We start from the raw sequence: 27,397 nt of genomic DNA, 5'->3' as shown, positions 1-27,397 counted from the left end.
TTCTTTGCAATCGTCATTGAAACTCTGTAAACTTTATTTTTGTCCATCTGTGTTTTCAATGCATTCATTTGTTGGATTTGTTGCACATACGAGCCACCGGTGCGCACTACTGTATGTCCTGTCTCCCTCTATGAACGTACACAATAAGAAGAAACAATCTAAAATGCTTTGAAACCTCATACTACTCAAAAATAAATGCGATATGGTGATTTAAATGATGTTTGTGCTTTACTTTGACGAGCCCCAGCGCTCATGCGCTTCAGATGAGCAACACGATCAATCCCAGTAAAGCCTCTTTTACACAACACGGCCAGCGGTGAAAACACAGCGCGGCTATCGCTTTCTCTCATTTTGGGTGCGTTTTATTCAGTCAAGTCGGTGCTCGTGTCATGGACTCGAGGCGGACCTTACCATAGTAATCGCAACGCGTGACAGAATGACTCTTCACTAAAGTCAAAACTTTTAATTCTGTGTCTGTTAACTCACTCTCATGTTGTTCTCGCACGTCAAGCACGCTTTTAAACGTTCGTGCGCTGTAAGGTGTGCATTATTATTATTTCCCATTTCATATTCTATAGTTATTTCCTATTTCATAGCCCTCGTCTTGATTTTAAATATAAAAACGCATTCTCTGTGATTATAGGACGCAGCTCACATGAAGCGCCCATCTATTTCCCTAAACAACCACAGGTCTGATTTTCTGGCGCAGAATGAGAGCTTATTAGATCACGAACACGATTATTTATTTTTGCTAATTATTTTTTTTTCGTTAGTTTTTCAGTTACTGTTGTTAGCTTCATTTATTTTTAGTTTTTCATTTATTTAGAAATTTTAATTATATTTCAGTTTACGAAAATGTTTTTTGACCAATAGTTTTAGTCTTAGTTTCAGTTTTCGTTTACAAAAATAAGCTTAGTTGAATCGGTAAAGTGCTCGACAGGGACTCAGAACGGAGGCAGGCCTCTAATCTATCCTAAAGTGTGCGCGCGCCATTACTGCAGAATACACAAACACTTCTTAATAAAATGTAAATTAACGTTTCTTGTCAAGTCAAGTGTGTTCATAGAGGTTTCCATGGGCCAATGCGAATGAATCTAGACTTTTTTCTTATCCAAAACAACTAGATGCAATGATACATATCTACACTAGCAGTCAAGAGTTTTTGAACAGTAGCCTAAGATTTTGAGTGTTTTTTAAAGAAGTCTCTTTTGCTCACCAATTCTGCATTTCTCACTAACACCTCTTCCAGCAAAAACCTAGTTTTCCCAGGAGTCTCCCGTCCAGGTACTGACCAGCTCAGCGGGTGACCGGTCTCAGGCTACAGGGTGATATGGCTGCCGGCAAAACTGTATTTTCAGCATCATTACTCCAGTCTTCTGTGTCACATGATCTTCAGAAATCATTCTGATATGCTGATTTGCTGTTCAAGAAACATTTGTACATATTTACTATATTACTATTATTAATATTTTAAAAAATATATATATATTTTGGATTCTTTGATCCAAAGGTCAACGTTTATCTGAAATAAAAAGCTTTTGTAACATTATACACATTCAAAAGCTTGAAGTCAGTATTGTTTTTTTTGTTTTTTGTCTTTTTTTGGGTGGGTGGGTGGGGGATTAATAGAAATTAATACTTTTATTTAGCAAGAATGCTTTAAACTGATAAAAATTGATGATAAATGTTACAAAATATTTATATTTCAGATAAATGCTGTTCTTCTGAACTTTCTATTCATCAAAGAAACCTGAAAAAAATTATACTCAGCTGTCTTCAACATAATAATAATAAATGTTTTTTGAGCAGCAAATCAGAGTATTTGAATGATTTCTGAGGATGATGTGACCGGAGTAATGATGCTGAAAATTCAGCTTTGAAATCACAGGAATAAATGACATTTTAAAGGGGACCTATTATGCAAAAATCACTTTTCTAAGGTGTTTGAACACAGTTGTGTGGCTGCAGTGTGTGCAGCTTATAATGTTAAAAATCCACCAACTTATTTTTTAATAAACCAATAAATCATGCACATTTTCAGATTCCCGCTCTGTTCACGTCACCGAGGGGGAAAGTCCTGCTCATTCGTGACGCTCTCTGCTCTATTAGCATAAACACAGCCCCGAGTGAGAAGGAGGAACTGAACGGCTGTGTTGATTTGAGCTCTGGGGCGCTTTGAGGAGTTCATCATCTGGTCAAACTAACCTCTAATATTAAGGTAGGGAGTGTGAACTCCCTCTAAAGAGCGAATGAGCTAGTGTTACGATTAATAGACTGATTTATACGATAAACTAGACTGTACAGACCAATGCACGTGCGAAACTTGCAAAACACCAAAGAATAAAGACAGAAGAAAGTTACTCTCTTCGCTTTTTGATACGTCATCTGGAGACCATGATTCGTCACCAAATACTCCAACAGGTAGTAGCGGAAAATGAAAATTTGCGATTTTCTAGGCTGATATGATTAAGAACTATACTCTAGTACTCAAGGAACTTTGCTGCCGTAACATGGCCGCAGCAGGCGCAGTGATATTACGCAGCGCCTGAAAGTAGTCCCCAGCTAGGTACCTAGTTATAATATAGCTGGGGACTACTTTCAGGCGCTGCGTAATATCACTGCGCCTGCTGCCGCAGCAAAGTTCCTTGACTATTACGCCGGAATGAGAGTATAGTTCTTAATCATATCAGCCTAGAAAATCGCAACTTTTCATTTTCCGCCGGTCTTAGTACACGATATAACTACAGAAGAGTCAAGTTTTAAATAGGACAAATATCGAAACTCTTTGGTTATTTTTGAACGCGATGCTACTGGTCTAATCGGATTCAGAACAGGGAGTAATCGCCCGAGGCTGGTTATCATTCAGTTCACGCTCTGAGTTTACAGAGAGAAAGTTTGGAGAGCTGCACGGGAGCATCCTGCACTTAAGAAAAGAGGTGTTCGTCTGAATGAGGATCTGACGTCTGCAGAAAGACAGCAGAGGAGGCTTATTTTTTATTATTTATATTTTTATTATTTATTTGAACATAAATCAGATCAATTCTTTTAAAAAGTAAAAGTCTTAGCAATAAATCCGGACCGTCTACAAATGAAACCCGACAGACCACCTGAGGGCGCTGGATTTATCGATCGGAAACTTCTGAACCAAGTGTGTTTGAAGCATCATATTAGCATAGGGACAGTGTTTGATCCGCTAAACAGATGCGTCCTTTGTGGAAAGAAACACATAAACGTTGTGCTAGATCCTGGTCGCCACAACAAACTGCATAATTGCAGCTGCGCACATTTCTGCGGTCCTCGATGCGCGGGAACCGACAGAGACGCTTGATTATGAAATCATCAGCGAAGCCCCATGTTTCACACTGAGGTAATGCTTTTTAATAAACTTCCTTTAGTTAACGTTAGTTAATGCATGGACTAATATTACCAATACATTTGTTACTGTGTTTATTCATCTTTGTTAACCAGCTCAGCCAAATGTTAACAGAATAAAGAATATAACTTCCCCACAGGTCTGCTGATGTTGATGAGAAGTCATATGTTGTCATATAATATCTGTCGATTGAAGACTTTGTTTAAATGGGGTTGACATTAACAGTAAAAAGTGTACAAATAAAATTATTAGACAAATACTTTATAGAAATAGATCCCTAAAGCCTAGAGGGACATTTTTCTGGAATGTTTTCTTCACAGATATTATGTGGAAAAAAGCTTGGTTGCTCCCTCATTGATTCTGTGTTTCTAACAAACTTAGGGATTTCTAACAGACTTCGGAATTACACTCTGTCAAAATTTATGGATATTGATGGAAAATGCTCATTTTGTTCAGATAAGCCAGAAAAATTGGTACATTTTTTTTTATCAATGTTACCAAAGGTTCTGGGGAGACTCATCCTTGTATGTCCAAGAGAAAACTGGTTATAGTTGTGATTTGACTTCAAAAGATGTTTTATTTTATTTAGAATCAAAAAGTATATCTGTTAACTTTATGCTGAATCTTATGATTTTATTTGGTAAGTTTCATATCCGTAAAAGTAAAATAAATCATTCTAAACCTTGTTTGAAGGTTTTTATGGTTGATGCACATTCATATACAATATGATTCTCTTCAGTTTATTGATAGTAAACCATGTAAAGATACAATTCTATTTGCTGAAGAGCTGAAATTAATTGAAAAGTGATCTCATATATGCTGTCTTTTGGATTATTGACATTTAGTTGCTCTTTTCTTTGTATTCTTGTAAAACTGTATATTTGTATATTTATATCTGTAATGTAGGCTGTAAACCCATGTTTATTTTTTATTTTATTTTATTTTTTTATTTGGATTTCTTGATATAATTGTATATATTTCTTTGTTGTAGTTCTAATAAAAAAATTAATAAAAGAAATTAAAAAAAGCCCTGAGTGAGAAGCTGTGGTCTGCCATTACTGGAGACAATGTCAGCACCAAAGAGGCTTTTCAAGTGTTGTGTTTTGAGATGCACTGATGAACATAGGAGTCGCCATAATCTCCCTCATCTGAGCCGAGGACACTGTGGTTACATTTCATTTTGGACGGAAATATCCCGGAAAAAAATCGGTAACGTCCCCTAAATGTTTAACTTAGGAATCAATTAATATCAACGCTTCATGCATGAATGTGAGCTCCAGACAAAGTAAGTATCACGTATTTGTTTTCCAAATTGTCTTCTGAAAGAGGTTCTTGGCACTCTGTAAGGCTAATTGCTAAAGCTATCATTGTCTCTGTCTGTTTTCACTGATGCTGCCTTCAAGTGCTACCAGAATAATCGTGAATAGGAATGTGGTAGTTAAAAGTTGCGTATGAAAGCTGAAGTCGATCGCTTGAAGTCGTCGAGCTCATAATCAGAAGTGGGACTTATAAAGTTTGTGATAGCATGAGACCAACTATGTTGTTATTTTTATCCTGTGTAATTCATAAACGCGAATTTATTATGCACGGTATAATCAGATGACTGACTTTGAAACAGAGTATGTTTTCTGTAAAGATAACAGGCTTGTACTAATAGTGGAATGTCTATTTGTAAAGGCTAGCACTGCTTGAGCTCTTGAAGCTCCGCCCTCTTCTCCATTTGCAATGTTGCATTTAAAGCAACATTCTCTGAATCAGTGAGTTTTGGCTCCTACCCTAAAAGTGGCAATTTAAACAAGCTATTTATCCCTGGGGTATTTTGAGCTAAAATTTCACATATACGCTCTGGGGACATCAGAGACTTATTTTACATCTTGTAAAAAGGGGCATAATAGGTCTCCTTTAAAATATATTCAAATAGCAAACAATAATTTGATATAGTAAACATATTTCTGTCACAGACAAAGATGGAAACCACAGGTGAGTGAATGACAGTGAAGTTTATTGAATGGTTTGATGACTGGAGTGTGCAGAGAATGACGTGGGTGAGTATCTTGATGTGAGATAATGTCCAAAGGCCTTGACTGGGAGATAACAGCGTTCTCTGTATACAGGATAGTTGGAGATCTGGAACCAGGATACTTGGAAGTTCGTCTTGGAGAGAAGTTGATGGAACTGGGGAGAAACTCAGCGAATCAACAGGTAAGTAGATACAGGTAGGTGACTATAGAGTCAGGTTACTATTCAGCATGTGAAGCATAGACCAGGCGATGAATGTCAGAGAGAGTGGGTATTTATGGAAGTGCTGATGAAGGTTGACAGGTGCGGGTGATTAGAACTCAGGTGACTGTGATCTGGTGATTGCTGTGGGCGGCACAATATTACTGTTTTTGCTGTATTTAGGATCAAATAAATGCAGGCTTGATGAGCAGAAGAGACTTAAAAAAAAAAAAAAAATCTTACTGTTCAAAAACCTTCGACTGGTAGTGTAAATCATATACATATATATATATAGTGAGGAAAATAAGTATTTGAACACCCTGCTATTTTGCAATGGAAAATACTACATATTCTACTCTAGCTGATAGACAGGTGTTCAAATACTTATTTGCAGCTGTATCATACAAATAAATAGTTAAAAATCATACATTGTGATTTCTGGATTTTTGTTTTTAGATTATGTCTCTCACAGTGGACATGCACCTACGATGACAATTTCAGACCCTCCATGATTTCTAAATCTCCATGACTTGCAAAATAGCAGGGTGTTCAAATACTTATTTTCCTCACTGTGTATATATATATATATATATATATATATATATATATATATATATATATATTAGTGCTGTCAATCGATTAAAAATTTAATTGTGTTAATCACAGTCATGGACTGTGATTAATCACAAATTTAAAATACTAGGATTTACCTGTAAATGTGTTGAAATAAAGAAATGCATGAAACTAGTTTAAGGAAACAGAACCTTTCACACTTCCGCCAGGTATGAGACATAATCCTTATTATTCTTTATCATTATTCTTTTGTTTTTATTCAGCCATAAATCAACCTTTAAACTGGCAATAAAACATTTACCAAGCCACATCGCTTCAATCCCAGCATACATCTACCCAACTATTATCAAAAGTGTTTCTAAATAAATACAACAAAACTACCTTACATGAAGTATTATGACAAAATGCATTATGAAGAAGAATTGCACCTGTTCTGCAGCTGCATTAGAGCTAATATTAGCATCATGCTACATAAGACAATTTATGAGATTAATAGTACACTTTTACTCAGAACTCACTTCAAACCACCATCGAGTGTTTGTAATAACTTCCTTTTGCGAATGAATTTGGTCTTTTACTGTTGTTAAAATATGCTATTTATAGCCTTTTATATCGCTGCACAAATTAGCATTTCAGATGCACACATATTCATCTCCAGAAAATCACATACAGACCATATCTAGGCTTTTAGCATATATCCCGACTCAAATAATGTGTTTCTAAGAGCAAACACTCAGAATAAAGTGAGATGATCTGCTGATGATCCTGAATGTCTTGTTGAATGAGTGTTGATCGTCTGAGGCTCATCAATATTAACAGCTGCTGAAAACACTCTTTATTTCATGACAATAGCTCCTGTTCTCACCTCAGTTATTATGCTGATGTCTTCAGATCTCCTGTAAATTGCCACTTCAAGCTCCTTTGGCATCAACATTATGGTTGCCACCTTCAGTGAGGCAAAATAACACCCAAAAATAATAAAAGAAAATTAAAACAAATAAAAAGAAATGTGTCAAAGGCTTGGAACTGATTATTTCAACACATGACAACCTGACAGCTCAACAATAAACCACGAGAAAACATGAGATGGAGTATGTGAACTTGCAACAAAACACATTATTATTATTATTATTATTATTATACATTTGATTATTTTATTTATTTCTGAAGAACACTTCTGAATATGTTGGTGTGCCTTAGTAATCACGTTTTTAACTATTCTGCTGGAATAAATGTTTATCTTATTTACTACTTAAGGGTTAGGGTTATGATTCAAATTATTGTGTAATTATTTGTTCCATTTTTAAAAAACAATTTCACACTTTTAAGGGGAGACACTGCAGGCAAAAACACTGTTTTTTTCATGCACCTGTCAATTATGAGATTTTGGGCTTTTTGGTTTTTCATAAAGTGTTTTTTCAGACTAGTAGAATGAAAACATCCAAAAGACACTGTGAAGTGTTTCTTTTATAGCACTTTATCTATTTGTGTCAATAGATTTCAATTACAATACATATTTTTAAAGGCCGTTTTCTCAAAATGAGTTTTTTCTCCTACACTGAGCCATAAATCTCCACTTCAGTAGCACTCACACACACCAAACTTTACATTTTTATTCCTGCCTATATCCTGAAGGTTTTTACAGAGGGATTTGTTCATATTTAATTTGCTTGATTATATACAACATTTTAATCCCCCCAAAATTGTCAAAATATAGTGTTTTCTGTCTGTTCTAAGTATTTTCTGAATTATGGAGGGACAAAATGAGATACCCAAAATCCCCTCTGTAAAAACTTTTGACTGTAATATGTCAAAAAAATTAAACAAGAATTTTGAAACTGACTTCATCCAGTGTTTAGATTTTTGTATTAGAAATGTATGCAAATTAGTGCATATTTCATTAAATAATGACTCATTTGCATATTTAAACCTAACATTTTAGAAAACTTTTAATACAAAAAAATGTTTGCAATTATGTAATGTAATCAATCAACTACGTAAGGCAATAACTATTAGATAATTTTTTTACCCTATTCACCTGCAGTGTCTCACCTTAAAACTTAAAATAATATTTGTTATCAGTAAATCAATTAATGTAACATTAATTGTAATCTAAGTATTTATCTGTCTAATAATGCCTACAAATATAATAGTTACTTCATAATAGAAATGAAATGCTTCTCTGCAAACTGTGCAGTTCGCCTGTACATTTATATCATAGTTTATGCTTTCTATTGTTTTCTTACCATTATTTATACTTGGAAGAATTATAGATTACATTATTATTTTCTGTTGTCTATTACTATTAAAACTAACTCAGTAACTCAGTGATGGATTTTTGATTTTGGCAGATCAGCTCCGCCCACACTGGAACTCATCATCAGTGAAGCTCCTCCCACACTGGAACTCATCATCAGTGAAGCTCCTCCCACACTGGAACTCATCATCAGTGAAGCTCCTCCCACACTGGAACTCATCATCAGTGAAGCTCCTCCCACACTGGAACTCATCATCAGTGAAGCTCCGCCCACACTGGAACTCATCATCAGTGAAGCTCCTCCCACACTGGAACTCATCATCAGTGAAGCTCCTCCCACACTGGAACTCATCATCAGTGAAGCTCCTCCCACACTGGAACTCATCATCAGTGAAGCTCCTCCCACACTGGAACTCATCATCAGTGAAGCTCCTCCCACACTGGAACTCATCATCAGTGAAGCTCCTCCCACACTGGAACTCATCATCAGTGAAGCTCCTCCACACTGGAACTCATCATCAGTGAAGCTCCCACACTGGAACTCATCATCAGTGAAGCTCCTCCCACACTGGAACTCATCACCAGTGAAGCTCCGCCCACACTGGAACTCATCATCAGTGAAGCTCCTCCCACACTGGAACTCATCACCAGTGAAGCTCTGCTCACACTGGAACTCATCATCAGTGAAGCTCCTCCCACACTGGAACTCATCACCAGTGAAGCTCCTCCCACACTGGAACTCATCATCAGTGAAGCTCCTCCCACACTGGAACTCATCATCAGTGAAGCTCCTCCCACACTGAACTAATCATCAGTGAAGCTCCTCCCACACTGGAACTCATCATCAGTGAAGCTCCTCCCACACTGGAACTCATCATCAGTGAAGCTCCTCCCACTGCAGTTCAACAATAAATGCTGGAAGATTCCCATCAGTTCAGAAGTGAAGGCGAGCGTCAGAGCATCAGGAAGAGCTGAAATCTGATCAAAGACTGAGTTTATTAAAGAGGACAGAGAGAAGATGAGAGATCCAGAGCCCTGCAGAATCAAACACACTGAAGATACTGAACAACAAACAGGTTGGTGTTTATTCTTCATTCACGATGCTGAAGAACATTCATGTTAGAAAGATTCAAGCACTTCATCACATTTAGATAAACAGTTCAATTATGAAATGGGTACAACATGTTCTTTTTGGGGGGATTTTAACAAATGATCTGTGATGGGAGGTTTGAGAAACGTTAATACTGAGTGTCAACATGTAGTTTACCTCTTATATTATATCTGGTTCACAATTCTTTTCAAACAAACCACAATATTTATTACATTTTTCAATAGTTTACAACATTGCTATTTTTTTTTTTTTCAGTAATAAATGACTTAAGCAAATTTTGATTTATAGTTAAGGATAAATTAGCATTTCTCATAAATGAAAGAAGTTATTTATAATTATGGAGATGTAGCTTAATGAATGTGATCAGCACTGTACAGTTTGTGTGAAAACTGAGACAATGGATCGATTTCTTGTCTTTCCATTATGCTGTAAAAAGAGCCCAGATGATGTCACTTCCTGTGTCAATTAAAAAACAAAACACACCATGTTTTTAAAGGGGAAACCATGTCATATTTAAGTGCTTTGATCTGCTGAGATATGGCCAGACACAGACGGCCCTCACACCCCACTGAGTGCAGATGTGAGTTAGAGAGGGTAGAGACGTGTTGCCTGCTGCAGACGCTGTGTCCATCCAAACCACCTCCTGTTCCTCAGCGAGGTGTGAACTCCCCGAGTCTCTGAGGCTAGTCAACGCTGAGTCCAGCTGCTAGCTCGTGGCTCCATTTGGACAATGTTTGTCTTTGTCTGAGCTGACAAATCAAGTCAAGTCACCTTTATTTATATAACGCGTTACACAATTAGGTGCTAAAGGATATTTTGTGAAAGGCTGAGGGTGATTCTGTGGCCAGATCAGCCTGTTACACTGAATGTCTCCCATACACTCAGCAGTATTTCCATGCCAGCTATTTAGGGCTGGATTTGGGTTAAAAATCCATTTGGGATTTTTCTGGTTACAATTGTGATTTGCTATATAAAATGTCTTTTTTTTTCAACAAATTTATATATACATGTATGGGTTGTTGTCGTGAACATGGCATTTTCACTGTCCCACAAGATAAAAATGAATTTAATTAATATTGAGGACAAGGTCTCTTTAAAAAGCATTTTATATAATTCAATAAGATTTGTTTAACTCCTTTTTATTCTTTTTTGATCATTTTCAGTGTTCTTAAATGCAATAATTACATTAATTAAACTATTGTCTGATGTTTTTACAGAAAACTTGTCCTGAAGTGTCATGAAAATAAGCATAAAATGTGATGCTATGTTCTTGAGACCGAAAGAATTGAGGGAGAGAAATTAGTGGAAGAGAGAGGACACGGAAATATAGACAGAAAATGAACAGGCAGAAGGGATCCTAAGAGAGCGATGCAGAAAGAATACAGAACAATAATGATGCCTTAAAGAGCAGCCATATAGTTAAAAAAAAAATCATTCACATCTTATGAAATAAATAGCATTATATGAAAATATACAGAGCCCTTTACAGGACATTGTGGTGGGAAAAATTCAGGGTGGGAGGAAAATTTTTTTTTCAAATGTTTTGCGTTCTCTCGCAAAACCATTTGAGTTCGGACAAACGCTTCCTGTTTACTTTGCAGATTGCAGTGTTTACAGCTCTTGTGTTCACAATGGAGCGGTTCATAGTGTTTTATTTTGAACTTAGACTCTGAGTAATACAGTCAGTGCTTATGTCGAAGCACGGTTTTGGGACATTCTAAAACGCTTAATGTGGCTTAATGTTTTAAAACAGTGACATTGGAGGACTAAATTCGATAATAATAAATCCTGATAAAAATTATTAGGCTAACATTAATAACCTTATTGATAATATTCCTATTAATAAAGCAGAATATGAACGCAACGCCCTGCACGTTAAGCCTTTTCTTCCCCATAGAACACGCTTAAGGTAGGCTATAATGAAAGGTTCATGCAGCTCGTATGTTCACAATGGAGCAGAGGTGGACAGTAACGAAGTAAATTTACTTGAGTATTGTACTTAAGTACACTTTTTGAGTATCTGTACTTTACTCGAGTATTATTTTTTCTGGAAACTTGCGACTTTAACTTCACTACATTTGAAAGACAAATATCGTACTTTTTACTCAACTACATTTATATCAAGGTCCCCAAGTAGAAAGTCGTTATATGTAGCAGTTTTACAGCGTGTGCATTTTCAGATTCACTGAACCCTTTTTTTCTGTGAAAATCCGCCTGCGATCAGCCAGTACCTTCCTGTGTTGCCAAGTCTTACAGTATTTCTAAGCCTGCAGTTTTCCGCCTAGCTTTGAATGGACATTTGGCTGATATTTTTACGCAAATCTGGCAACCTCGGGATCTTCCCGCTAAACTAATGTAAACGTCCGCGCTACTGCAAGCTAAAAGCGCTCTAAAAAGGCATTTGTAAAATTAACCATGTTTTTACTATAGTAACCATAACTATGGTATTTGCAGTAAAATCACAGTATCCACAAATGTACTATTATCTCACTATAGTAACCATAATTATGCTATTTGTAGTAACTTCAGTAACCACAAATTTACCATAGTTTCATTATAGTCAGTTTAATTTTTGTAGTTAAACTATGGCAATACCAATGATAGGCTAATATATCTGTCAAAAATGACTGCCCTCACTTTACCACATATATACAAATTAGGCCTACTGGTAAATTGCTGCTAAAAATTGGTCAGGAAGTATATAAATCTGAACATTATTTTATTGTCAAAACACTGCACATAAATACATATATTTTTGCAAAGAAATTATCAAAAAGTAGGCTAAATGAAAACTTTAGAACCTAAACTGGGAATCAATAAGAATTTAAATCAATAAGCAGAACCAGAATGGATAAAATTCAAACAATACCCAACCTAGCCACATGTTGTGAAGTTCACTGATTTCTGAGCATTTTATGAACACTGATCAGTTGATGGCAAAATTCAAAAGATGGTTATTTGGTGCAACCTGCACACCCATGAACATACTGAGAGAGTATGATCCAGTTTTCTGAAGAGATTAAAGGTTTGTTTTCTATTCAATGTTTGCCTAAAATGAACCATATCATAGATTTCAATATCTCTTTGAAAAATAACTTTGTAACTCTTAAACAAGTATTAAAATGAGTTCAATGTAGCTGTAGGAGTGTTAGATAAAAAATAAAGATGATTATCTTCATTCAGTTGTTCCATTTCAGTATGTTTTGTAACATAAAAGCTCTTAATTCCAAAGATAATACAAGCTAATCAGTGTATTCAGTAGGTTGCATTAGTGGCATATGGTATTGTAAATATACAACAATGTGACAATAAAACAATGCATTTACTTTTTACTTTTGATACTTAAGTACTTTTAAAAACATGTACTTCCGTACTTTCACTTAAGTAAAAATCTGTCTTTACAACGTTCACTTGTAGTGGAGTAGTATTTGACCAGTAGTATCTGTACTTTCACTCAAGTAAGGAAGTTGTGTACTTTGTCCGCCTCTGCAATGGAGCGGTTCATAGTTTTTATTTTGAACTTTGACTCAAGTATAAAGAAATACAGTCAGTCAGTGGTTAGTTCAAGGCACGGTTTTAGGACATTCTAAAATGCTTAATGTATTAAAACAGTGACATTAGGACCAAATTCGATAATAATAAATACTAATAAAATTGTTAGGTTTATATTAATAACATTATTAATAATATTACTATTAATAAAGGAGAATAGCCCAGAATATGAATGCAACGGATTTGGTATTTTTAAATCACCGTTTTCATTATAGCCTACCTTAAGCGTTTTATGAGGGAGAAAAAGCTTGGGCTACGTGCAGGGCGTTGCGTTCATATTCTGGGCTATTCTGCTTAGTAATATTATTAATAAGGTTATTAATATTAGCCTAATAATTTTATCAGCTTTTATTATTATCGAATTTGGTCCTCCAAGTCACCGTTTTAAAACATTAAGCCACATTAAGCGTTTTATTATGTCCCAAAACTGTGCCTTGAACTAAGCACTGACTTATTAATTTATTTGAGTCCAAGTTCAAAATAAAACTCTATGAACCGCTCCATTGTGAACATACGAGGTGTAAAGCAAAACGCAAAGTTTCTTGAGGGAACGCAAAAGTTTTGCGAGAGAAAGCAAAACATTTGAGAATTTTTTCCACTCACCCCGAATTTTTCCCACCACAATGTCCTGTAAAGGGCTCCGTAAAAATAAGTGTCTAACAATGAAGATAAATCTCTCTCATGCTATTTATGTATTATTAAGAGTTTTTTTTTTTTTTTTTAATTTTTGCTGTCACACCATAGGACAAATTTATGGTACAGTTCGGTAAAAATATTTAAAAAAGTTAGTGACCCTTTATATTTTCTCAAAGATCAGACTTCACGCTACATAAATATATGCATTTCTTCTTCAAAAAAGGTCTTTTACAAAAAAAGTATTTTTTACTGCCTATTTGTCAACTATGCATATGCGTAGTTGACAAATAGGCAGTAAAAAATGCCTTTTTTGTAAAAGACCTTTTTTGCAATAACTTTGCCATAGTATCCTTTCAAATGTTAAAGTTCCCACAGTCATTGCATGCTTTGCTTGTGCTTTTTTTCATTTTAGACCTGATGGAGGAGAGTGAAGAACTGAGTGAAGTGGAGGAGGAGCATCATGTCAAACCTGGAGAAAAACCTTGGAGTCGCTCAAAGACTAAAAATACTTTTTTAAAGAAAAGAAGAGCCAATCAATCTATCACCTGCACTCAGTGTGGAAAGAGTTTCACAAACCAGCATAGTCTAGATTGTCACATGAGAGTTCACACCGGAGAGAAGCCGTTCACGTGTGATCAGTGCGGCAAGAGTTTCACACAAAAAGGAAACCTTAAAGGACACATGAGGGTTCACACCGGAGAGAAGCTGTTCACGTGTGATCAGTGCGGGAAGAGTTTCTCAACCAAGCGTAATCTTAAACTTCACATGAGAGTTCACACCGGAGAGAAACCGTTCACGTGTGATCAGTGCGGGAAGAGCTTCACACACAAACATCATCTTGAGCGTCACATGAGAGTTCACACTGGAGAGAAGCCACACACATGCGATCAGTGCGGAAATCAATTCAAAGAAAAACAAAGTCTTGAGGATCACATAAGAGTTCATACTGGAGAGAAACCATTCACATGCTATCAGTGTGGGAAGAGCTTCAAGCTATTATCATACCTTCATGCTCACATGAGGATTCACACAAGAGATATGATGTACCCATGTGATCAGTGCGGCAAAACATTTCTTCGGTCATCAGAACTGAAGATACACCTGACAGTTCATATGAAGGAGAAGCCACATTCCTGTTCTGAATGTGGAAAGAGTTTTTCACTGCTGCAAAGTTTACGTAAACATGAGAAAATGCATGCTGATGTGAAAGACTACATGTGCTTTGAGTGTGACAAGACTTTTACTACAGCGAGCTGTTTAAAACGGCACCAGAGGATCCACACTGGAGAGAAACCTCACAAGTGTTCACACTGTGACAAGACATTCAATCTGTCAGGAAATCTGAAAAGACATGAGAAGATCCACAGCAGAGAGAAGCCACACACATGTGATCAGTGCGGAAAGAGTTTCTCTATTAAAAGTCACCTGAAGATACACATGAAGATGCATGCAGTGGAGAAACCAGATCACTGCGATCCATGTCAGGAGAGGTTCGTCCAGTTATCATCTTTATTCATTCATACAAAAAACAATCACAGTCTGAAATCACTGTAAGCAGTTCATCTTTATGTGCTGAGCAGTAAAGTAAGTTAGATTCCTTTCAGCCACACTGAGCAACAGAACATTTTGTTGTTTGCTTGATATCTGCTTTGATATTTTAATATGAGATACTGAGACATACAACCCGGATTCCGGAAAAGTTGGGAGGGTTTTTAAATTTGAATAAAATGAAAACTAAAAGACTTTCAAATCACATGAGCCAATATTTTATTCACAATAGAACATAGATAACATAACAAATGTTTAAACTGAGAAATTTTACAATTTTATGCACAAAATGAGCTCATTTCAACTTTGATGCCTGCTACAGGTCTGAAAATAGTTGGGACAGGGGCATGTTTACCATGGTGTAGCATCTCCTCTTCTTTTCAAAACAGTTTGAAGACGTCTGGGCATCGAGGTTATGAGTTTCTGGAGTTTTGGTGTTGGAATTTGGTCCCATTCTTGCCTGATATAGGTTTCCAGCTGCTGAAGAGTTTGTGGTCATCTTTGACGTATTTTCCATTTAATGATGCGTCAAATGTTGTCTATAGGTGAGAGATCTGGACTGCAGGCCAATTCAGCACCCGGACTCTTCTGCTACGAAGCCATGCTGTTGTAATAGCTGCAGTATGTGGTTTTACACTGTCCTGCTGAAATACACGTCATCTGGAGGGGAGCATATGTTGCTCTAAAACCTTTATATACCTTTCAGCATTCATAGTGCCTTCCAAAACATGCAAGCTGCCCATACCGTATGCACTTATGCACCCCCATACCATCAGAAGTGCTGGCTTTTGAACTGAACGCTGATGACACGCTGGAAGTTCTCCTTCCTCTTTAGCCCGGAGGACATGACGTTTCCGTGATTTCCAACAAGAATGTCAAATTTGGACTCGTCTGACCATAGAACACTTTTCCACTTTGAAACAGTCCATTTTAAATGAGCCTTGGCCCACAGGCCATGACAGTGCTTCTGGACCATGTTCACACATCGCTTCCTTTTTGCATGATAGAGCTTTAGTTGGCATCTGCAGATGGCACAGCGGATTGTGTTTACCGACAGTGGTTTCTGGAAGTATTCCTGGGCCCATTTAGTAATGTCAATGACAGAATCATGCCGATGAGTGATGCAGTGTCGTCTGAGGGGCCGAAGACCACGGGCATCCAACAAAGGTCTTCAGCCTTGTCCCTTATGCACAGAGATTTCTCCAGTTTCTCTGAATCTTTTGATGATGTTATGCACCGTAGATGTTGAGGAACATTGTTTTTAAAGTATTCCACAATCTTTTTACGCACTCTTTCACAGATTGGAGAGCCTCTGCCCATCTTTACTTCTGAGAGACTCTGCCTCTCTAAGACATCCCTTTTATAGCTAATCATGTTACAGACCTGATGTCAATTAACTTAATTAGTTGCTAGATGTTCTCCCAGCAGAATCTTTTCAAAATTTCTTGCTTTTCAACCATTTGTTGCCCCCATGCCAACTTTTTTGAGACCTGTAGCATGAAGATCAGGTTGGTGTTTATTCTTCATTCCTCATTCATCACGCTGAAGAAGCCTGTGCCCTGTAGGAAACGATGTGATTGTTAGCGGATTACATGTCAAGCTTAAACAATTTAGAGTTTCATGACCAAATTAGTGATTTATTACACAAATCATCTTCATGACGTTAAAATAGATCATAATCCTGCACAGCAGTTGTCGAGCAGATTTGATGGATTAAAATGACTATTGAACTCATCAGTGATCTTGACTTTTGGGTTTTCATCACTTTTCATTTCACGTGTGTCTCTCATTTGAAATCTCACATGATTTAACATTTCTTTTAGACCTGATGGACGTGAACCAGAAAGAAAAACCAGAAGCCAAAAAAATCTGCCACCTGCCCTCAGTGTAAATCAAGGCTAAATGAGAGTTCACACTGAGAAGAAGCGGCTCAAGCCTTCGCTCTGAAATCACATCTGCCTTCTCGTTCTGATAATTAACTGTGATCAGTGCAGTGAAAGGTTTCATTGAGCATCAGTCTGAAACACCTAAAGATTCAGATAAGGAGAAGACTCATTCGTAATATTACAGCAGAAAAGACACGACGGTGTGTGTTTAAGTGCTGGAAGTCTTTTACTACAGATGATGATCTGAAAGAACACTAGAAAATTCACACTGGAAAAAACTTTCAGGCCAGAGTTCAGGGAGCTAAATAAGACATAACACTTAAGAGAGACATGATCTGATAGTATTTTTATCTTGTTCTTCATTGTTTTTCATTAAAACATCTAGTTATTCTTCCACTTCTCCTCTTCTCTTTAGATGCTTTGACTCTCTAATATGTCCATCGAGAGATCTGTCTCATTCATTTTTACTTAATTTTTGTATTTGCTTCAAGTAATAATTGATTAAACTCTACTCATTTTATCAACATCTTATTGTTATTGTCAGTTTTTATTTTCTGCTGATTCTGCTTGCATTAGGAATAATTTCTTGCCATGAGGTATTATGTTTGCTTTTGCGGCTTTCTATGCGTTTCTCAATAGAGCTTAAATGCCTAATAAATGATATTTCACTGCACACATGACTGACATTGAATGACGTCTCCATCTCGTCCCTCATTCAGTGAGCATCGAGTCTTCTGAGCAGTTCACGGTATTTCTCATTTTTACTCAACCATCAAACACACTTTATACAGTTTAAGCGACATTTTACAAGTTCATTTCTGTGTTGTTTTCATCAGGTTCAGTGCTACTTGTGCTTCTTTTCTGCACAGCAAAATCGCCAGAGTTAATTTTATAATTAACGCCGCCGTCCACGGGCAACGCAAGTCCGCCGCCGTTCGCGGCCAACGAAAGCCCGCCGTCAGAGAGTATGGCAAGCTCGCCAGTGCCTGCTCCTCGCAAGAGCCCTCCTACGTCTCTGCTGGTCCCGTCCAGCTCTGCGCTTCCAGAGCGCCCCCAAGAGTCTGCTCCCCCTGAATGCCAGCCTGAAACTACCCCTAAAGTGTAGTGCTCCTGCCGTTGAGGCCGAGGCGGGGGCTGGGGCCCGCCGTGGCCTCCTGAGTCCCTAGATCCGCCGTGGCCTCCCGAGTTCACCTGTTTACGTTCACTTAAGCCATAACTGACTGTATTTACATGAGATATTCTACTACACAATAGACATTTGAACTGCTGCGTGTGTATTTGAGCACCGAGAACTGATTGCGTGCTATATGAGACTGAAGAAGTGGAGCGTGTGCGAGAGAGAGAGAGCACCTCTATCAGCGTGATTACGCCTATCCCGCCTTCACTAACTTTAAGTTAATCGACAACGAATTGTGACTCCTGGGAAAAACGGGACGTCTGGTCACCCTATCCCTAACCCTTTGGGTGCTGAGGCCATTGTTTCAGATCGCTAGTTCGCGTTTTGGTAGCCAATCCGTCCGCGGCTGCCATACTGAGACTAGATATAAACGCCCCTCATCTGAGTGTAATCCAATGACAGAGACGCACATTTTGTAAGACAAGACAGTTAACTTAGCCTATAGGATGTATTTTGAATGTCCGGTAGTCCTCAAATAACATTTTAACATTTAAGGCGCGGCATAAATTTCGTCATAGTTTTTATCATCGGATATTAATTTTAGCTCGTCAAAGTCTGGTCTTAGTCACAGAAAAAAGGTTCTTTAACGAATATTTTTCGTCGTCGTCTTCGTTGACGAAATTAACACTGGTCCAAATCGAACAGAAGAACAAAATCTTGGTTCACCTTGAAAATATTTATCAGCATTAGACACGTACATATGCACTTAAAGCAACATTCAATCATTTTAAATATTACTCACCAACTCCTTTCCAAGGTTTTTAAAATATTTGTTGCTGTATCTGCATTGTGAACAAGTTCCTGGCGATAGCGAAATGTCTGTCTCATCTTTTCAAAAATGGTTTCTTCAACTCCTGTATGAGCAAGAAGTGAAATGGCCTCCACAAGCGCATCTCCCTCAAGCTGATGTTCTAAGCTAATGTTTGGACCTCCTTGTTCAGAGTTAGGCTTATTCTTACTTTCAGTGTGACGAGAGTTGTTTCTTTGAACAGTTTTTAAACGCCAAGCAAGATAACCACTTCCACTTGCTGCATCATAAAAGTGCTCCTGTAAAATAGGGGGGAAAAAGGACCATTTTACGTTCATACATCTAAATCTATAGCAGGTGAAATGACAGTCACATAAGGTTGTGTGAATTTTAGCGATGAAGATTCCACTTATCAACCAATTCCTTCAAGTAAAAACATTTAATAATTTCATGGAAAAACTCTTACATATCCCTTCTTGGAAAATGGGGTTTTCAATAATGGAAACAAAGTCACAATTCCAAGGGCATACTGCTCTCTCTGCGTCTGGGTTGGAATCGTCCTACCAAAGATAAATATATATAACATATGGTATGGTATGGGACAGCACGTAAGTGACAATACATTAGTGTTGGGGGATATGGTCATTTTTCATGTCGCCATATCGCCAGCCTGTGAGATCGCCGATACACAATATTATCGTGCAGTCTCAAGAGAGAGACTCTGTGTATTTGTCATAGGCTATTTCATGACTATTTGGTGATTTTAAACCGCGCGCGCGAGAGAGAGAGCCTGGAAGCACCAATAACCGAAATAATATACTTTCGAACATACTGAAAAACTAATATGTTAAATATAAAAATATTTAAAACAGCTAGTTAATATAGGCTATTTGGATACAGCAGTCTTAAGCCCTATTCTGACGGGATTAGTTTTACATGGAGAGGTGGGGTAAAGTAATGTTTACCAGAGCTTCTCAGTGATTCTGTAATTTCCTATTTAAAAGTAGTTTTCCGCGTTTTTTCCACACTTGAAACATTCAGTTGCATTCTAGGCGGTGAGACAAGTCTGCGGCAAACCTCGAATGTTTCCTGCATTTGACAATGCATACCATTCAGATCAAAAAGAAGGTCGAAGCACTTGTTAGAGGCACAAAATTCTGTTAGCTTTAGGTAAGTGTCAGAGGTTGCGTTAACCGAAAATTCTCCGTAATTGACGGAATTTTTTTAGCAGTGACGGAAAAATCTGAAGGCCGTCCGTCACTTTGGCAGATTGCACACACTGAGGGTGATCTATTGTAGTTTATAACTGTAATTCCCAGCCCTGTCCAGTTGGTGGCGAGTGCGCTCCAGTGAGGCAGCAGAGCGCGCGATCGTCTCCAGAACAAAAATAAAGGTCTTTTGTTGTGTCTCTGATTACTCGCAGGCGAGTATAGTAAAGCGAATCGCTTGATCTGAGGTGTCTACAGCGATCTATCACGCCACATTAAAGCCAAAACAGTATTTATTGCTTGAATTTCCTAATAAAATGGACATAATTTGAAACCTGAGACTGTATTTCATATCAAAAGTAACAACGCACAAAGTTTAGCCGATTGTCTAACGTTACTGTGCATTCATCAAATGAAAACAGCATCGATTGGGAGTTAGGAAATGATATTGGTTCATAAAAATAAGAATCTATTATTATTTATTTTTTTATCCAGCACTAGCATATTTTGTTGTTTTAAGTGTCCTCCGCTGTCACTGACGCAGTCTCTGTTCATCTGTTCTCTTCATAAATAAATAAATGCATAAGCCAATATGTTCGTCCTTTAGGTTCATTATTAAAAATGAAAACGTGAACAAAAATAAAAGCAATTAAATGGGTTATTATAATTAAAATACAAAAATTTAAATGACGGGTAATAATAGATTATGACAGAATTTTTACGACCCTGTCCGTCAAAATATCGGATAATATAAAAGTCTAACGCAACCTCTGGTAAGTGTCTATTTCAAACAGAATCCAGTCATACTTTAATTAATAAATCGATGGATGTAGCACGCACATGACGACAGGGAGGTGACAGCGGTGCGTAAATCGAGTTACTCCTCCCACTTCTGGTAGTTTTACTGAGATGTCTTATCCTGTTGGCCATTAATATTACAGACGTCCTGTGGTAAATTAACATTACTCCATCTACCCTTGTGAAACTAATCCAGTCTGAATAGGGCTATAGATAGCTATTAGGATCCTGCTGTTGCAAATTTGCCGCAAAGTTTTTTATCAGTCTAAAAATCAGTGAAAATCAAAAGTAGATTTATTTTAAAGACCAACGGTTTAACACTAAATATTGAGATAAAAGTATTATATATATATTATATATAAAGATAAAAGTATTTTCAGGTAAGTTCATATTTTTGGAGTAAAGTTAAATTAAATGCAGTCATACACCGCTGCCAACCCTGTTTTAGACTGATAACTTATTAAGAATAAGCGTCAATGTTTTTTGTTAATGTGCTGTAAAGAAAACGAAATGCAGGTAACGATGCAGCTTCGTAATGTTCATTCTGTTCAAGAAAAGATGTCTAAAAAAAAAAAAAGTCTCTTTTAGCACTCTTGACATAATTTGTAACTAAAGGTTTATCACCCTGCAGCTCAATTTCGAAGTTGGCCTAGTTTTAGAGTCCGTTTTTAAAACATTTCCAATGAGGAGGAGAAGCCTAATCCTCGTTTGCACCTGTGTCCACATGGCGAGTCAAAGAAATTTCAGGCTGTAAAAGCTGAACTCTACACAAACTTGACAGTTAACAGAATTTACACACTACAGTTACATACAGGCAATACTCTAAACTGAATTTGCCCATAAAATAGCTGGTTAATTTGAACTAGTAACTGAAAGTGGTTGTTTCAGTCAGCTCGCTCAAGTAGCGTTACGCAAGTCCATATAAATAAAAGTCCGAATAAATCTGAACAGGCTTTTAAGACAAACAGCTAACGTTAAACAATGTTAAACAACGATTCTTCAAACTATTTCGATTTATGTTTATCTTCATGAAATAAAGAACTTACCTTCTGCGTGTTTTCCCCAGTTTGTAACGTAACGTCTTACATGCTCTGCAGCCCGAGCTGGAGAAAATGATGTAACTGTTATGTGGGAAAAGTTCAAACTTTTGGGTCAGCACGTCAAGAAAATATTGCTTTTAAACAATGATATTATAAATTACATGCTGTAAATACGATTAAAGAAAACTCACCGTCGAAGCAAATGGCGTCTCGTCTGTGAGACTTTCAGCGCGCGCAGCAAGCCCTCAACGCTACACGAACTGATATTTAACAATGTACAAATAAATAAATTACACTGACCTATTAAACAGCTTTGTTAGTTGTTTCAATCAACCAGGTCAAGTATTAAAATCCATAAAACAGACTTTTATAAGTACCCCTAAACTCAATCGAAAACAATGATTTACATAACTTGTAACTAGTGACTGCACTGCTTCAGGAAGCTTCGAAACCTTTGTGAATCTTGTGTTTCAAAACAGTGGTTTAGAGCACGTATCTAACTGCCACAGTCACGTGATTTCAGTAAACAAGGCTTCATTACGTCAGAACAGCTGTTGCTGTGGTGTGAAGCCAGTGTGTGTGTGTGTGTGTGTTTCATATTTTGGCTGGTTATAAAAATAAAAAATTAAAAACAGTTCCCAATCCCTGTCATTAATAGTTTCTGTGCCCAGATCTTCCTCCGAGAGATATTAGATGTGCTTCACACTTACCGGCAGTTCATTTTCTCTGAATACTGTTTTATGTGTTTTTCGTTGTACTCTATGCTCTTTTATGATGTTAACATGTAAACAGGACATTTTTAAAATATATATTTTGTGCCTTTAAGAATTATAAGAGAAGTTAATGATGGTTAATCTCCAGGACAAAATGGTGTACTGAAAAAATCCTGGGAACATTATGAGACCATTTTACTTTTTTGGGGGCAAGAAATACAGGATTACATCAATTACAGTATAGCAACAGTCTCAATGAAACAGTAGACATTTATACGAAATGAAGGGAAGGACAAATCAGACCTCGGCTGAGAATAGATCATACATTATATCAATTTAATGCAGAAACAGCTGATCATGTACTACAACAACAATAAGATTTCATCTGATTCGGTCCCTGGAGAATCAAAACAGAAGGACTTCATCAGGTCTATTACAGAAACAACACCTAGTAAGATATGTGATTATATTATAAAGTCAATTAAATAAAAGCACATAGTATTCTTGTTCTCAGTTGACTGCCAATGAAACCTCAGAAGAAGAAGAAGAGGACTTTTATTTTGGCGCGGCGGCGTGACTGACGTCATAGGGCTGCGTCTGTGGTTCGCCTGAAGAAAGGTTTGTGTTTTCAGTCTTAAACAGATTTATTGTAGAGTATTCGCAAACCTGTGTGAACGGAGGAATCGTTTATATTATTATAGTAAGTACGAGTTCTCTCTGCGGTGTAGTGATAGAAAACAGCCTGCTTTTCTAAACTTTTGGAGTCGATTGAATCAAATGATTGACTGTCTGAGAGTCAGAATAACAACAAACACTCTTCTCTCCCGAATCAACACCTCCTACAATACCGAGTCTAATCACTGAGCCTCCTGTTTATCTGCTCTCTTCTGTTCGTGTGTACAGCTCGTCTAATCATGTCACTAATGAACTGAGGTGTAGTTAGTGTCTCTGTTAATGAGTCTCGTGTCAAACACACAGATAACAGCTGCTGGAGGAGCATGGCGTGTATTAAAGAGGAGCCTGAAGACACCAGGGGCCTGTACCATGATGGTGGCTGAACAAACTCAGAGTTACAGGATTAGTTTTGAGTTGACAAAACCAAACCAGTCCAATCCGGCTTTGTTGGTACCATGAGGCTGATCATCAGCTTTCTCTGTCAACTCAGGATTGATCCCGAGTTAAAGGAGCGCGTGCACACGAAAGTGTGACATCAGTAACAAGCAGCCAATCACATGCCGTAAAACTATGATTCACTTCTTGTGAGAGAGTCAGTACGAAGATTAAAAGATTGAACAATATGAAGAATTTAAACACATTTACACAGCATGATCATGAAACGATCTATCCATGAATGAGGAAAACTTAAAGAAAACATCTTACCATATAAGTGCAAGTAAAAGTTTATAGAGTTGATAATATTTATAGGTATAAAAACACTTAAAAATCTAAGCTCATATGTAGTCATGCTTAAAGCTATTGATTCTAAAACTTATTTATATTGCATATTATCTATATGTTTACATTGATTTTAAATAAAAGCTTAATTACTATTAAACTAAGCTGGCTTGTGTAATGCATTAAGGGTATAATAATTATATAAATAATATTAAATAATTATCTAAAAAAATCAGATGATTTTATCTTTAAAAATGTTTTACTATGTAGCGTCCTTTATTTGGAGTAAGAGAAAGTGGAGGAGTGGCTTTATTGCGTCAGAGACGTGTCACTTTGCTTGAAGCTGATTGGTCAAATTTCAGTTTGAGATCTCTAAACCAGAACATAAGCTGCCGCGGAGCAGATCAGCTGTGGAGCGTAAGTTACTATGGCGATGAACACTGCTAAAAGCCAAGCCACTTTCATGGTTCCTAAAACCCAGAGTTGGTGCAAACTAGTGTTGTCACGGTACCAAAATTTCAGTATTCGGTACCGATACCAGTGAAAATCCACGGTTCTCGGTACCACATGCTAATTAAAAAACACACTATTTTTAATAATAATGTCAAACAAAAATAAAATGTACAAAAATCAATGCCATTCTTTATACTTATTTAAACTGTGTTTCAAGTTTTTCCGCAAGTAATAAAAGTATGAAAAACAGTAAAGTTTCACCCAAATTTAATTTGTCTTTTAATTAAGGAAATTTAAACACATTTTATTTTTTTGGTAAATAAAGGGGATTTACTGACTCTCAGAGCAGTTCTGGAGATGTTGTTTATGTCCTCATTGAGACGGCAGATGCTGAAATCACCGCGAGCGTCAGGCGCGCTTCAGTGTGTGTAGTAAAAAAAACACTCGTCTCTGCCATTCATTCATTCACACAGAGACTCGCAGAACATGTGGGATTCATATCTGAATCGACTTTTGGCTTAATATTTACAGATACTAGTCCGTGCCGCGATTTGATTTAAGTGCAATGACCTACTTTTAATTAATTCATCCAAACTTTGACAAATTCCGTGACATTCCGTGCTAAACTGTAAATTCTGTTTTTATAACTGGATTCCGAGATTCCGTCCACGTTTTCTGCATCACGGAAATCATAGGGCTGTACGCGTCAAGAACCGGGTTGACTCGGTACCACCGGTACTTAAAAAAACCTGGTACCGTGACGTTTTCATTTCTTTAGTACCGACTTGGTACTGAAGTACCGGGTCTTTTGACAACACTGGTGCAAACTAAACTGAGACTTACCTGGCTAGCCAGCTAAACCAGCTTCATGGTACAGACCCCTGGATTGAAGAAGTGTTCAAACATGAAGAGACTGGTTGGGTTTCATCCTCAGACAGCGCTTTCTGAAGACTGTCTTAATTAAAGATGGTAAAGCCTCATGAGGACAGACATGCTGATTAAAACAAAATACTTACTTTTCATAAACAGCGAAATGCAAATGTTGTCTGCAAGTGATATTTTCATCATCAAAAGCACTTTACTGAACATAAGTCAAGTCAAGTTGAGCTTTATTTTCATTCCGCTACATGCGGGGGCATACAGTGGAACGAGATGTCGTGCCTCACAGGACCACGGTGCTACATAAATACAGGCATACAACAATGGAGTAAGACAATATAAACCTATACACAACTATCCTACTGATAGATTTTGACTATAAATATACTATCTATAAACAATTTTTTTACCTATACATAAACTAAAAAATACAAACTATACAAACTATACGAATGCTTCAGATAAATACTGTACATGTGCAAGGAGAAACATTGAGTTCAAGCAGCTGGCTGGGGAACAGTGCAGGTCTTTTTGTGGGATATGTATACACACAGCAGTGTGTGTGGAAAGTGACTAGTGCGCATAGAGGAGGAGAGTGAGCTACTACAGGTGGTTTGTACAGGCCCACTCACCTGTGTGTAGCACACTTCGATTGCACAAAAAAAGTTCCATAAGTTTCAGATGATCCATGTTTCAGGAGGTAGGGGGTTTGTATGGGGTATCAGAGGGGGGTGGGGGGATTTGCAGAGCAAGAGAGCCGTTTCAGTTCCAGCAGATCCAAACAATGCAGCATAGCTATTAGCTGAAGTGTGTGTGTGTGTGTGTGTGCTTTAGAGATGCTCTGATCTGCCTTTTTACCTGGGGTTCAGTATTAGCAGATACAGAGTACTGATCCGATACTGAACAATACCAGTGCTGACTTTCTTAATAAACTGTGTGCCTCACTGTGTGGAAGAGACTGGGATCTTTCTCTTTTAACTTAGTTACTTTACTAACTTTGATATACAACATAACATATGTAAATGTAGTGAATTATTTATTAAATAACAACTGTAAATAACCCAATAGCTTCACTAGCTTGGTAGACATCCAGAATAAACAGTAGTCAGCTCCATGTAATGGTTTAGTGCAAACAGAGATTTAAAGGGTCACTACTTTTTCTGAGGTTTTATCTGAGGTGATTGTGTTGCACATCATAGAAGACAATGTTAGCATCCGTTCATTTTAATTGTTAGAGAAAACTGGTTACTTTTGAGTTTTTTTGTGCTTTTCTCATCTAGGTTTAAAATCTACATCAATAGAGTGGGGGAACTATGATGTCACTTTGTAGGTGAAAACCCGGAAGTGAGTGCATTTTGGCGCTTCCGGTTCCATCGTCCCAGAGTCAATGGGTTTTCTGAATGGGATTTTGGTTAAATCCCTAAAATAAGGTCCGTGGTTCACACAGGCTCAAGATACTTTCACGTTTTACTCTACGACATAAAACACACCAGTTACACCACACTCGTGATTTTTTTTAACTGTTACGTTTCTTAAAAAAGACGGTTGCTAACAAGCTGCTAAATGGGACTACAGACGCTGTCGGAGACATTCAACGTCATCACACCGGACAGTTTATCAATTTACAGTATTTTCCAGTTGTAGTATAATTTATAATACAATTAATTTTAGAATAACCAATGAATGGTGCTGTAGTTTGTTTATAGCCTAAGTTTAGCTTTTCAGTTCTGGCGCTTTTATTTAGACTTCAAACTTATATTATTTTGTGAAGATTATCTTGATGGACAAAACGTGTAAGTTTCATGAACTATGATTGAACACAGAGCTTAT

At 37.2% G+C, this 27,397-nt stretch overlaps 2 protein-coding genes across 2 annotated transcripts in view; both read left to right on the top strand.

Annotated features, from left to right (window-relative positions):
* Positions 1-9,348: 9,348 nt before the first annotated feature.
* On the top strand, positions 9,349-17,662 carry LOC131536647 (gastrula zinc finger protein XlCGF57.1-like). The gene is made up of 3 exons (XM_058769688.1): positions 9,349-9,499; positions 14,135-15,212; positions 17,094-17,662. The coding sequence occupies exons 1-3, from the start codon at positions 9,442-9,444 to the stop codon at positions 17,170-17,172; spliced, it is 1,215 nt and encodes a 404-aa protein (XP_058625671.1). The 5' UTR covers positions 9,349-9,441; the 3' UTR covers positions 17,173-17,662.
* Positions 17,663-23,430: 5,768 nt separating this feature from the next.
* LOC131537420 (gastrula zinc finger protein XlCGF57.1-like) overlaps positions 23,431-27,397 on the top strand; it is an 86,923-nt gene continuing 82,956 nt past the window's right edge. Inside the window, exon 1 of the mRNA XM_058770808.1 lies at positions 23,431-23,458. The gene's annotated coding sequence lies outside the window, so the exon portion shown is untranslated. The remainder of the gene's footprint in view (positions 23,459-27,397) is intronic.

This window comes from Onychostoma macrolepis, chromosome 03, assembly GCF_012432095.1.
Source record: "Onychostoma macrolepis isolate SWU-2019 chromosome 03, ASM1243209v1, whole genome shotgun sequence".
NCBI lineage: Eukaryota > Metazoa > Chordata > Actinopteri > Cypriniformes > Cyprinidae > Onychostoma > Onychostoma macrolepis.
Note: the sequence above shows the minus strand (reverse complement) of the source record. Positions and strands in the feature narration are given on the sequence as shown.